This window comes from Paralichthys olivaceus, chromosome 8, assembly GCF_024713975.1.
Source record: "Paralichthys olivaceus isolate ysfri-2021 chromosome 8, ASM2471397v2, whole genome shotgun sequence".
In the NCBI taxonomy this organism is placed as follows: Eukaryota; Metazoa; Chordata; class Actinopteri; order Pleuronectiformes; family Paralichthyidae; genus Paralichthys; species Paralichthys olivaceus.
Genome location: NC_091100.1, coordinates 24,924,100 through 24,937,004, shown reverse-complemented (window position 1 = coordinate 24,937,004; position 12,905 = coordinate 24,924,100). Strand labels below are relative to the sequence as shown.

Here is a 12,905-nt window from a genome sequence, read left to right as displayed (position 1 = left end):
AGTTTTAACAAACTGACATTAGAGAGTTATCCTCTAAAATAGATAGATAGATAGATAGATGGTTGGATAGATGCATAGATAGATTCTAAAACTCAAGACTGAACACTGCATTTCATGATGAAAACTAAAAAGCATCTCACACACGTTACCTCTCGGCAGAATATTTCCGATCTCATCTGCTCGCCTTTTCATCAAACCTTGATGACCACAACCCCGATGTCGCCGAATGGAGGCTGGACGTGAGCCGAGTCATCAAGAACTCTCTGATCCAGGTAAAGCTCTCTCTCTTTCATGGAAACCGTTGCTTTACTCTGGTAAATACTGTCACCGCTTGACTGGACCTCTGACGGTGTATGAGTGCAGCGTGACCTCCCCGAGGCTTCTACACATAAATCTGACTTTTATGATGATAAATGACAAGCCATGAGGGAGAAGAGGGGGTAAAAATATAGTTCAAGAGCATGCTGATTGCAGTGGCTTGCACACAGTCTTTGAGTTCAGGGACATACAGTAACGCTATGAAGCGTACAGAGGAATAAATGTCAGTATGTGTCTAATGTGTGTTTGACACTCTCCTGAAGGGAGGCTTGGAGACGGGCGCTTCGTGACCTGCAAAGTGCAGCAGATAATTCAAACCCATACATGACATGTCAGGCACAGATTTTGCCCTATTAACTTCATGTTGTTTCACAGCATCCTTAGTACGTCAATATATCTCCGATCCCGAGGATGAAGCAATCGGAACCTTGCATCATATTTTCACACGTTTTGATCCTGCAAAATCAAAACTGATGCCAAAAATACACCCGGCTCCTCAGTCTTCAGTGAACTTGTCTGTTTTGTTATTTGTTATTGACATCGTTTTCTTATGACAACCCCCGCCTGGAAGGCAGAACATAGAATAATAAATAAATAAATAAGTAAAAGTTTCAGATGAAAATATGACCTGATAACTCAAAACATTCACAGGCGTCACTGCAGCACAGCCACGCACGAGCTGGAGGAAGAACCAGGGGGCTCTTGCAGGAGTCAATAAAATGATTTAGTATCATACTAACAAACAGGCAGAGTTGAACATAATAATTTAAATGATACACACAAGGTGCTATATCAACTGTTACAATAGGGCTTTTACTATCATAGACTATAGAATATCATAACATTTGATGATATACAGACAGATTGTGGTATTATGGGCCCAAACATTTTTTTGTACAGGTTCTGTTTTTAAAACACATTTAAATAGATTTACTAATACATATTAAAAGGACAGGGCTGTAGCCATCATGAAGGAATAAAGGCCAGTCAAAAATATAGGACAGTTTTTTTGACCTCGTTTTTCAGGTGTTTTTCACGTTAAAAGCTTATTTTCAGGGCTCATAATAATACGCATTAGACAACTAAACTATTACTTAGAGCCCCTATGGGCACCAGAGGGTTTACTAAACATCACTGATGTATGTCTGCCCTAATATTTAATTGCCCCACCAGAGTGTTATAAGTGTGTTGAAGATGTTTAGCTCATTCTAACATACAAGATCTCTGTTTTGCAACATTGTTTCATTGCAGAGCTGGGTCTCTCTCTCTCTCTTGCCCTCGCTCTCCCTCTCTCTCACACTTTCTCTCTCACGCTCGCACACTCTCTCTCTGTCACGCTGGCTCTCTGTGTGTTGGTGGTCTGTGAAAAAATCGATACAATTTTTACCCTCCGTTGAAGAAAGGATGTGCGCTGCTGCATAGATGCTGTAGCATACAGTGTACAGGGCAATCACAACTATGACATAGTCAATAGTATTGGTGGCATAGAGGCAATGGAGGCCATCAGATCTAATTCTACTTTAGGCCCTGAGAAGATGCCATGTTTAGTTGTGACAGTGGTTTTAACATGTTTAGGGTAAAAGAACAAAGTTGAAGGTTCGACCTGACGCCTGCTACAGTATACAAGGGTAACCACAGATGTAAGGCCTGTTTCTGGTATTATAAACCCTTGGTTCTCTCTGCCACTGAAGTGAATAGAGGCGTCAGACATTGTGTTGTGGATCTAGAACCTTTTTAGGGGAAAAAAAATCCTAGAAATATATTGGCTATCATGAGGAGGACAGGCAGTGTTTTGGCCTGCAGTCTTCTTCTCAAGCTGCAAACAACAAGCAACCCTAATAAAATAGGGCATCCTGCATGATGCCCCTGCTGCTAAAACTTTGTTTCTGTCAGTGTTTGCTAATAACTGAGGCTAATAACTGAGGGCAACTCAAATTAGAATATTAACATTTAATCCACTCAGAGCATTGTCTGGGTTTTGGTAATGTTTCATAATTGAGAAAACTTTTATAAGAGATATTCAATTGTATAAATCAAACCGAAGCCATAAAGGTATGTGGGAGCAAAATTCTGAGCCATTATCATTATTTTATATTGTGATTATTATTCATTTAAAGCAATAGTTTGTTAATTGGGGGAATCACTTGCTGCAGCTGAGAAACAGTCCAACAAATACCCACACATAAAACAGAGGATTTTGGTTATTTTACAAACCAAGCTCAAACACTAAATGCTATCTGAACAAATCAGCAAGTCTGTCCAAATGAATTAAAAAAAACTAAACACACAAATTGTGATTTGAATAAGAGACAGATCAGTCACAGAAAAGAGGATTCTGAATCTGAGCGAGCTCTCGCTGTGAGCTGTTTGGTACATGTTTTGATACTTGTTGCTACAGACACATTTCTGTCTGTACCAGAAACATGTGGAGGTTCTGTACCCAGCTGAGCCTGAAGCTGGGGGGACACACCCTCTGTCGAGCTCTTTTAACATTCCTCTCCCTCATGTTTCCCTCCAGGCCACAGGCATGAGAGAGGACAATCTCCTGGTCGCCGTCCTCCCAGGTTTACCAACCGCAGCAGAGTTCTTCCTCCTGCCTGACAAACAGTCAACTGAGGGGAAGCCAGAGAAGACTGCTGCTCATTTAGATCAGGTAGAAACAAACGGCAGCCGCTGGACAGTATCTGTGTAGATGGATGGATTTCACCTTGTTATCCTCCATTTAACCATAACACCATGCACATGTTTGAAGCGTTGTTTCCTATTTTTCAATTTCATCTCATAGGTGAAATACTTTTTTACGGCACCAGTTTGTCCAATATGTGCTCCCTGAAAAGTTTAAGTTTCACCTTCCTCCAGCAGATGTCAGCATTGATCCACTGAAGCATGTTTAGTTTTTTTTCTTTTTTCTATGGGGCTAATTCTAGAAGACGCCTGAGGAATCTCTGCAATAGACTCATCAATATGCCTGACAAGTATTAACAAGTTATCGGGGGAGTGACTTTTTTTAAACTCTCACAATTCGCATCCCATATGGAGCCTTAAGGTGGGAGTGGGAAGGAGGGGTTGGAGGGTGGCTGGGGCCTCAAAGGGACCTAAAAAGCCAGACAAAGAAAATTGGCATGGTTGATCAGTCCACTAAATCACCGCCGTATCAAGATGGACCGAATCAGCTCAGAGACTCACGTAACAGATAATGTCTGATAATAATGTTGGATCTGCCTGTCGGTGGGAAGAAACTCCAAGGCGTGTGTAGAGAGAGAAAGAGAAGAGAAACCGGGAAGGAAATCAAGGTTGATCGTCTGGAACAATCCTCTCGCCTACAAGGCAGTGATAAATCTTCATTCAAGGTTGGCATGTTAAAAGTGTAGAGCGAGCTCTACTTGTTAGAATGTATAATAGATTTACTGACCCTGGTATACATTGGGAAAGAGTAATTAGTGTGGTCTAAAATTAAACTGTTTAGAAATAAAAGGAAGGAATGGAGGACTGACTCATATCACTATTTATATGACAAATGAGGCAGATAAGATAAATGAAGCTTCTGCACTCAAACAAAGCAGGATCTGGAAACTGAAGATTTTGTTTTGTTTGTTTATGTCTTCACTATGCAGCTTAATATCTGCTTTGCTTCATGCATGCAGATTAAACACAGAAAAAAAACTGCTTTATGATATTGGACCATCACTTAAATTTTTTGATTATTTATAAGGATAAGACCCGCAGGATAGAGATTTATAATTGGGCGAATTGGAGAATCTTTGTGGGGGAATAGACTGAGAGTGGATGAGATTGGATTCTGGATCTCTATAGTTTACCTTCAGGTCAGGGTAATCTGTCTGATTTATATCAAAGTTGGATGCTCTCTGTGCAGAGAGTGACTTGCCATTCTGGAAAGCAGAGATCAAGTGAGGCTGCATTGTATGCATTATGCATCACGGTGGAAAGGTCCCACAGACAAAGACTCTTACATAAATAAAGAAGCTCAGATGGGGTCGTTGGTGGAGACAGCGAGGTTGTCTTGGGTCATGGGTGCTGACAAATAATGGAATTCACTACAACAGCGTAGAAACTAACAATATCTCTTTAAGATTCTTTTTAGAAGTGCATCACAATGGTGTCTCTTCAATTCTATGGTTATTTTTATGTATTTATAATTTTTTACAGTGTAGATCGAGGTCAAATATTCAAGTGACAGCAGCTGTAGGTTGATAAATCTTAAAAGTTGTATTAGATATTAATTTTCATTCAGGGCTTGAATAGAACGGGTTTACATGAGTTATACAGTTATTTGTGTCATATTGTAAACGCCTCTTTTTCTCCCGCCAAAAAGTGCACTCTCCTCCGATTGGTCAGCTGACTCACTTGTCTGTGATAAGTCAACCTCTTGGAGTGAGTGACAGAAATGCCCCCGTCCCTCACACAGAGGTTTCCTCATCAGGTGGTAATACCAATGTAGCGTCTGTAACAACAGTCAAGTCGATTTTACAGAAAACAAGTCAGGAATGTGAACGAGGCATTTCAGGCTCTTCAGGTGCAGGGTTGTCTGTGGGAGAGAAGGATCCATTACACTGTGGCTTTTAGAACTTAGAAGAAGTTTTACAGTCACACAAAAAAAACAACCTGTATGACTCTAAAGGAAAGGGAAAAACCCAAAAACGCATAATATGGGTATTTCAAGTCATTGTTTCAGGATTCTGAGCTGCGAACAAACAAAGCTCCCATCAAATTCTTGGTAAGCTGCAACAGGCAGCGAAGAAGCTTTTAGATCCGGCTTTATGAGACCTGCTCAGCACTAAACAGCAGGTAAACAAATCAGTGACTGTAGCTGGTGAGCAAACTGGAGCATGTAGCAGTCGAAGAGTCACTCCCACCTGTCAATCATGACACCCCACTCTATTTTTATACTGTCAAAAAACAATACTTATCAGACAATGAACACCTCAACATGAACCCTTGTGATAACAACTACCTAACATATCAGAAAATTAATTCACATGTCCTGTTGTTTTTTCGTAATGTCCGGGCCCATCTGCTAACATGGACAGGACAGGACAATCAAGATTTTTTGGATCTCACTCCTTAGAGCTATCTTGTCGTCGTCTTTGTATACAGTCATTACACCATGTCTCTAAATGGATGCCTTGAGATTTCAGCCCCTGTTCATCCCTCCTCTTAGTAATCATTTCTTTATCCCTCATATATATCTTACAACTGAGAGATGTACCAGCTCCCAGACTGTAAACCATCCATGTAGTTTCTTCTGTGCCTTTAATTTACCTTTTTTCAATGATTTTCTTAACTTATATTTGTGTCCACTATCTGTATTATGATTTTCTTAACTTATATTTGTGTCCACTATCTGTATTGTGGCAGTCATTCACAAAGTGGCAAGGCAGACATGTAGAGCGATGCACCTTCAGCGGTGCTGTCAAGGGCAAGTGATGTTTGGGCTCGATTATTTTTCTGTCTGACAAATTGGATGAACGTGTAGAGAGATTGATCAGGACTCTGAAATGTCAGTTAACAAATGACGACTCAAAGGGAAAGATAGATGGGACTGTCTGGGAGGTGTGATGATCTTGGCACTGACCTTTCTCAGCAGTTACATTTGGTTTTGTTCCCTCTGTGTCCCAACAGCTCTCGGAGGTTTTGCTGAGCGCCTTGAACCAGAACCTTGTCCAGTTCACGCTGCGGCCGGGGGTCCAAGTCACTGTCTACACAGCACATCTATCAGCAGGTTTGTTTAGTTCTGCCCAGAGAACTTTGTACTTCCTGTAGTAATTGGCACAGAAAGTAAAGCATGTAGGAGACCAAGATAAACTCGATATTTAGATTTCTTATTATTCTTTCTGCCCCATCAACTAACAACCCCAACCCTGTGTCTGATTGGCTCCCTACATGTAGCTACACAGAGACATTCAGAGAGTGAGCACCGTTACAAGTATGTGTGCCTCTTCCTAGTGGGGATGCTGCTACTGTCCTAAAGGGGCTTATAAGATAAAGAGTAAGAGAAGTCCATACTACTGAACATTAAAATGATTCATCGTTACATAGGTGTCAATTATCCTGCTCGCTGCTCGTTGCATGATTCAGCAGGTTGTGTTATCGCTGCTGTGTTGTTTAGCTTCTGCGGCTCTTGTCTCGTCTTGTCTCTCCAGCGCCCCTAGTGGACACCAGCGAGAACCACAGCGGCTCTGCCATGCTAATGCTGCTGTCCGTGGTGGTTGTGGGTTTAGCCGTGTTTGTCATCTACAAATTCAAGAGGTAAAGTGTTCATGAAATGTCGTGTCATGCCGTATGAAGTTGTCACGCTGTACGTGCCGCTGATATGTGTCAAGGCCTTCTGAAAGCTCGGTAAACAAACGCTGGCTGCAAGGCTGCAGGGGAGGGCTGATGGCTGCCTGTCAAACATCTATGCAGGCATACCGAGCGCTCCCCAGTGGAGGATTGGCTCAGCCCCCATCTCACACACACACACACATCTGCTGGATCCTGTGAAGATTCTATGATCAGGTCATTTTTTGCAAAAGAAATGTCAGTCAGCCTTCAGCCGCTATCAATATTAAGCCCTTTGAACATCAGCACTTGACCTTTCTGAAATGTTAAATTATGTCTCCCTGCCAAGGTGCAGTTTCAAGGGAAAAGGGCACAAAGGGTTGTGAAGATTTACTGACAAGTAGAGCTAGAATGAAACTTTGGATTCACAGACCTTTGTCACTTTTAGTGTTTGTGTAAATGATGATTTACATGCAAATGTACTTGATGGTATCAGGTTTTACAACTTTGCGTGGTTACAGGTGGTCACACTGATACTAGCGAGCCGTTGGTTGAGCTCTTACTCTATTTGAGTCAGGCTGCCGTCTTTATCCCTTTATTTGCCTGACTGTAAATCTTTTCTCAAGGAAGATCCCAGGCCTCAACGTCTATGCGCAGATGCAGAATGAAAAAGAGCAAGAAATGATGAGTCCAGCTAATCCAACAGAGGCCCCGCCCGGCTCACAGCGGGACTTGGTGCATTCTTTGGAGATTCTGGACACAGAGTTGAACTCACGGCCCATCGGTAAACCCCCCCTCTGGTTCATCATGCTCTCACATCTGTGGCAGGCGATTTAGATTTTTTTGTCATCATCTCCCCATTGCATATTCCATATCAACTCGTTCAAGTGTTGCTGTTTCATAGACTCATCCTGTGCTTTTGGTTTTGTGTTTCTCAGAAGTGAAATGGTCTCGTCAGGGGCAGAACCAGAACTAGACAAAAATGAGCATGACGGAAAGTATGGTTGCCTCTAAGCAACGCAGTTAACACATGGTTCTGCTCGGTACTGTCGCTCTTTAATTCTCATGATACAAATACGAAGGGACTTTTTATATCCAACAAAATACTCAGCGATCCTCTGTGTGGCACAATTATCCTCATTCCACTACAATGATCAGACATAATGTGTTGTTACCCACAAGTGCTGTGGCTCCATGGAATATAACATTTTTCAGTATCAGTACTCACATCAGGTCTACACTTTCTTGAAAGTGAGACTAGACAGAAAAACGAAAAGAAAAGAAATAAATCACACATTGTCCCTCTTCTCAAAAAAACGTTTGTTGCCAGTACTGAGCCGAACACTGTGGTCAGCTGTGACTCGAAGTTTCTGTCGGCTAACATTAGCAACATTTTCTTAACTCAGTCGTGTTACTGACTTTGCTTCTGTTAGTCATTCAGTGTTTCAATTCTTCAAAGCTGCTTTTCATTCTTCATCACCATCTATCATCCATTTGATTCAGGTTTCTTCTAATGTCTGATGCTTCTAAAACCTAAACACGGCTGTTGGATAAAAAATCTTGACTCTTTGACTCTTTTACACTTAAAAGCTTCATACTACAGAGAGAGATATTTCTTTTTAGGAGCTTGGGGAAACCAAAACAGAGCTAAAAGGAGATTAAAAGGCATGGAAGTTTTGCTTCCTGTCTGCTGGATGTGTAAATAGGTAAAGGTGATCGTGGTAATGTTTTCAGCTTTTGAAAATCACCCAATGTAGCTTTAAAGTATCAACTTTTCTTAGACTTGAGTACAAAATATCCTCTGATGGTGACATCTTTCTCTGCTCTGTCTTCCCTCAGGATGTATGAAACCTCATGTACATGTGAAATTCTCCACAGAGCTCCCCACATACATCGTCTGAACTCTGGACTGGATGACCACTCCAGATGCGTCATGGATTTTTTTAATTTTCTATTTTTATTTTACCATTTGGGACACAATGGTTTTAAGCTTTATACATACCTGTGCATTTTGGACCCTGCTGACACATACTGTGCTCTGTTCAAACCAGAAGAATCTGTGTACAGGTTTTTCTTTTTATTTATATATTTCCTTTAACAATATGTCTGACCCATGAAACTTTTTAAAAATGAGATTTATTTATAAGAGTCGGATACATAATCCAGAGAGAGCGGCAGCATGAACCAGTGAGGGGAAAATAAAATAAGCAACAATGTTTTGACTTTGCTTATCCGAGATTGGTATGCTGTTCTATGAAGCTAACAGCAGTAGTGTATAATTTATTCATACAAATATACTTTTGTGAAATATGTTATTAGAAGTGAACAAAACATTTATTTTGTAAATCATGAATGTCTATGTTAGAAATGTGTGTATTTTAATAACAAATGTCATACTTAACATAAATACTGTTATAAAATATGAATAGGGTACTCTAAAGCTTCTGGTCCATTGTCTCTTGGAAAGCTGATTTATGGCACAATACACATTTTCTACTGAAATAATTCTTTTTTTCAGATTTTAATTTCAAAACGCAAATACAGGGTTTGGTTTTCTGGATTAATTTAAAATTTGCTGTTTATCTAATGCTCCTGATACTATTTATGATAAATGCCAGTTTGTAAAAATGTTTTTGTGCTTCAAAATAAGAAAAAGCTTCATGGAAATGGCGCTGAACTGCACCTTCCATCCACGACTGATCCCCTAATACCACCAGACTGTAACCTTTAGGAATGGAAGAAGAAAAGTGGCGGGAGTGAATGTCCCCCAAAGAAAACTTTTCCAAAGTTGCAGTCAGCTGCCTTATCAAGGCAAAGATCTGAGGTGGCAGTTGGAATGAGATACAACTGCTTTGTGAGAGAATCCAAAGACCACAGCAAAGACAGAGAGAAAGAGAGAGAGAGGTTAACAGAGATGGAAGAGTGCTTTTGGGGGACGTGGTGCATTAAGAATGTTGTATCAGACAGAATAAGAAGAGGTCGACTTGTTGAATACTTAATGTGGCCAGTCAAGCTCAAGGCCGGCTAAGGTTGGTGACACATTTAGGCTAATGTCCTGACCCCCCCCCCCTCTCGAGCTGCAGCCGTCTTCATCCCAGCTCATTATATGGAGCTGCAGGAGCAGGAGAAGTAGAGCGCAGATGCTACCAGGCCACACAGATGGTTAGCTTGTTCAGGGGACTGTCACGCCCTGTGGAACTTTGAGTGGGAAATCTGACGGATGTAAAAAGCCTGATTGATGCCTTTCAAATCTTCTGAGGCTACATTTCCAGATTTGTTTTTCTCTATTTCCTATGAGGAGATATAGAAAAACTGAGCAAGTATTGTTTATGTCAATTTTGGATGATATTCTCTACAATTGCTCAGTCGTGGCTGTGCAGAAATTGCCCCAGTATGTACACCTACACAAGAGAAGAGAATGTAAGTAGAGACACACAGTGGCTGCTTTGCATAGCATTTGATCTCTGCTCAATAGCAAGGAACAGGAAAATGAGGATTATTTTCTCTTGGCTTTTTAGAGATCTGCCAAAAGAAAGTTTTGTCTTAAGCTGTTGTGGAAAAAAGAACGTCATTATTCTAAACTCTGGGATGGATTCCTAACATATACACATATGGAGCAAGCTATATGCCGTGTTAGAGTGTTGGCAATGATAGTTGAGAACACAGTTGCAGAGGAACTTCTTTTTATTCCAGTGGGACTTCACCAAAGCGAACTCGCTGTGCAGACAGAAGAAGCGGTACAGATGGTGGATTGTGCCAATTTCAGAGGCGTATATGATGAAAAAAATGCTGCTTCGTTGCTGTTGATTCACATGGAAGCAGTAAGACAGTGTGGAGAGGTATCCTGACTGTGTCTTCACACACAGACGAAAAAGGCCTGAATCTTGCAGGCCTTTTTGTGTTAAACATTATTAACTCACGTATTGAGCTGCAGTTAGGCATTTATTTTACTGTTATTACACCGGCATGTGACAGAGCAGGTTGTTTCTTTTCACTTCCAGCAACCATGTGATTCAGTTTCACAGAAGGGAAAAGAAAAAGTAATCGGAACCAGTGCAAGCAGATTGTTTTCTCCTCAAAAACTGAATTTTTGCGTAAACCTTTTCTTAACTTCCCCTGGGTGAGTTACTGGTTGCCTCTTGAGTTACGAGCAGCGGTGGGCAGTGAGCATCAAGACGTCAAGAGTGCACCAGTGTGTGGGCTTGCATAGAACCTTGTGTTTTGTACAGTACATGACTTGCTGGTACGTGTTGCCCTGAAAGAATGAGATTCACCAGGAAACGCACTATGATCTGCTACAGCGATTCATATCCTCCAGACGAAAGAAAGTGTTTATATTTCAAAGCTGCATGCTGAGAAGATTTTTGGTAACGATCCAGTTTCCATCTTCACATTCAATGTAGCTTTGTGTATCCATCTGAGGCGGCAGGACTTAATTTGTGCTCAGGTATGAGGTGGTTTATCTCATCCCATTGCATGGTATATAAGGGTGATTTAACCTGCTCGTGGTTGGGTTTTTGTTGATCAGTGAAATGTCTCTGAAATGTAGCAATATGATTGGGTCCCCACACTTTTTTAGTTTTGTAAAGTGAGGATATAAAGTTGAATAATGGCAGGATTTAGTTTATGTTTCAGATTTTTTTTTGTCTGGCTCTGGTTTTAACAGCTTGAGGGGTGACATGCAGCACAGTAGCTTGTAACCACAGACCCGTGGAGCAAAGCAGCTGAGTGCTAATTGTAACTTTAACCCCAGGGAGCAGGAAGTGACTACAGCCAGACAAGATCAGGAGGACCATCATAATAAAAGCATCTCCGGCCTGGGAGTTTCACTGGGAGGAGGACAGATCGAACAGGCAGGAAGTTCTGTGACATGATGCATCTCTGACTTCCTGGCATGGATGAACTGCGATGTGACAGCACCCTAGGGTGTGGGAAACAGCATCAAGTAGTAGACTTGCTTTGAGCTACGCTCTCGTCCTCTCTCTTTCCCTCCTCTATCTCCTCCTCCACGCAGGATTAGCAAGATTATTATTTTTGTAGAAAATTATGAATAATAATAAAAAAAAGAGTTTTATTACTGTACAGCTTTTGTATGAGAACAGACGGTAAGGTGTTACAGTGTTTTTGTTTGACCTCAACTGTGCTGTGTGTAATTGTTTTATGCATTTACAATCATATTTATTAAATGGAAAGACGTCTGTTAACTGTGTTCTCATTTTCTTACAATATTTGTAAAGAAATACTATGTATTTGCGTAAGTAATATTCAACCTATAAAGAAAACAAAACAACTGTGTATTGGTATTTTCTTCACACACACATCTATGTATTTACAAATGTTCTCAAACTATCTATAAATTGTACTGTGGAGACATTTCTATGAGATCTGTTATAGACTAGCTCAGGTTTACCATGATGCTTTGCCACTGCATGGATACAAACAATGTCCATGTGACATCACTGTAGACCTAAGTCACCAACGTTAATAAGGGTGAAGGAAAACAAGTGTTTGAAGATGAATCAACTTCACAAAAAGATGCAGAAAGAATTCAGACATTTTTGAATCGCACCAACTCACAACATGTTATTACACAACATGCACTTTCCATTTTAAGGTGGGGACTTGACAATATTAAGCCATTATTTCATCCAAAAGTGCAGGAACTTTTAGAACTCTTGAAAGAAGTACAAATTTCCCACAGACCATTGATCACCTGCATTTCCACTTTGGTCCACTCAAAATTGGGGGAATGAGGCAAATTAAGCTGCTGACATATGAACAACTGATGGATACAACATGCCATTCCACTCCAGTCCAGTAGCTGGTGGTAATGCACAAGAAAACAATAATAGCGTAATGCATGTTACAACATTTGAATTACCAGATGGGAAATGTTATGTTATCGTACCAGAAGCTTAAAATGGTCGTATTTTGAGAAAATTAACTGTAGCGACAGCACAGTTGTTTTGAGACACTGCCCCCAAATGTGGTTAAAACGGTCATGTGACCATGGCTAATGTGCATCACACTAGGTATGAGCTATATTCTTAAAAGTCAATTAGAAGTCAAACATATCTTTCAAGTAAGGAAATCATTGCATAAGTTTATAAAGCAAAGTATAGTAGGTTTCATGTGATTAAGCATTAAGGGTTGGGATGAAAGAAAAAATATAAATAAATAATATATATATAAAATATGTGTATTATATATTGGTATGAAAGAGACATAAGAAATCTATGATGCTCTTTATTTTCAGAATTTATGATGCTCTTTATTTTCAGAACTTTCAGAACTTTGGCATTAACCTG

The 12,905-nt window shown here is 40.5% G+C and overlaps 1 protein-coding gene across 8 annotated transcripts in view; it reads left to right on the top strand.

Moving 5' to 3' along the window:
- sorcs1 (sortilin-related VPS10 domain containing receptor 1) overlaps positions 1-11,801 on the top strand; it is a 149,022-nt gene extending 137,221 nt beyond the window's left edge. For 2 of the 8 annotated variants that reach the window (XM_069530398.1, XM_069530397.1), the window contains exons 22-27: positions 160-272; positions 2,837-2,971; positions 5,959-6,058; positions 6,480-6,585; positions 7,224-7,381; positions 8,437-11,801. In XM_069530398.1, coding sequence (XP_069386499.1) covers positions 160-272; positions 2,837-2,971; positions 5,959-6,058; positions 6,480-6,585; positions 7,224-7,381; positions 8,437-8,498 — 674 coding nt within the window. In that variant the 3' untranslated portion in view covers positions 8,499-11,801. Of the gene's footprint in view, positions 1-159; positions 273-2,836; positions 2,972-5,958; positions 6,059-6,225; positions 6,326-6,479; positions 6,586-7,223; positions 7,382-7,535 lie in introns of those variants that run through there. The other 6 variants (XR_011243843.1, XM_069530400.1, XR_011243840.1 and 3 more) reach the window with 6 other exon arrangements.
- The last annotated feature ends 1,104 nt before the right edge of the window (positions 11,802-12,905 follow it).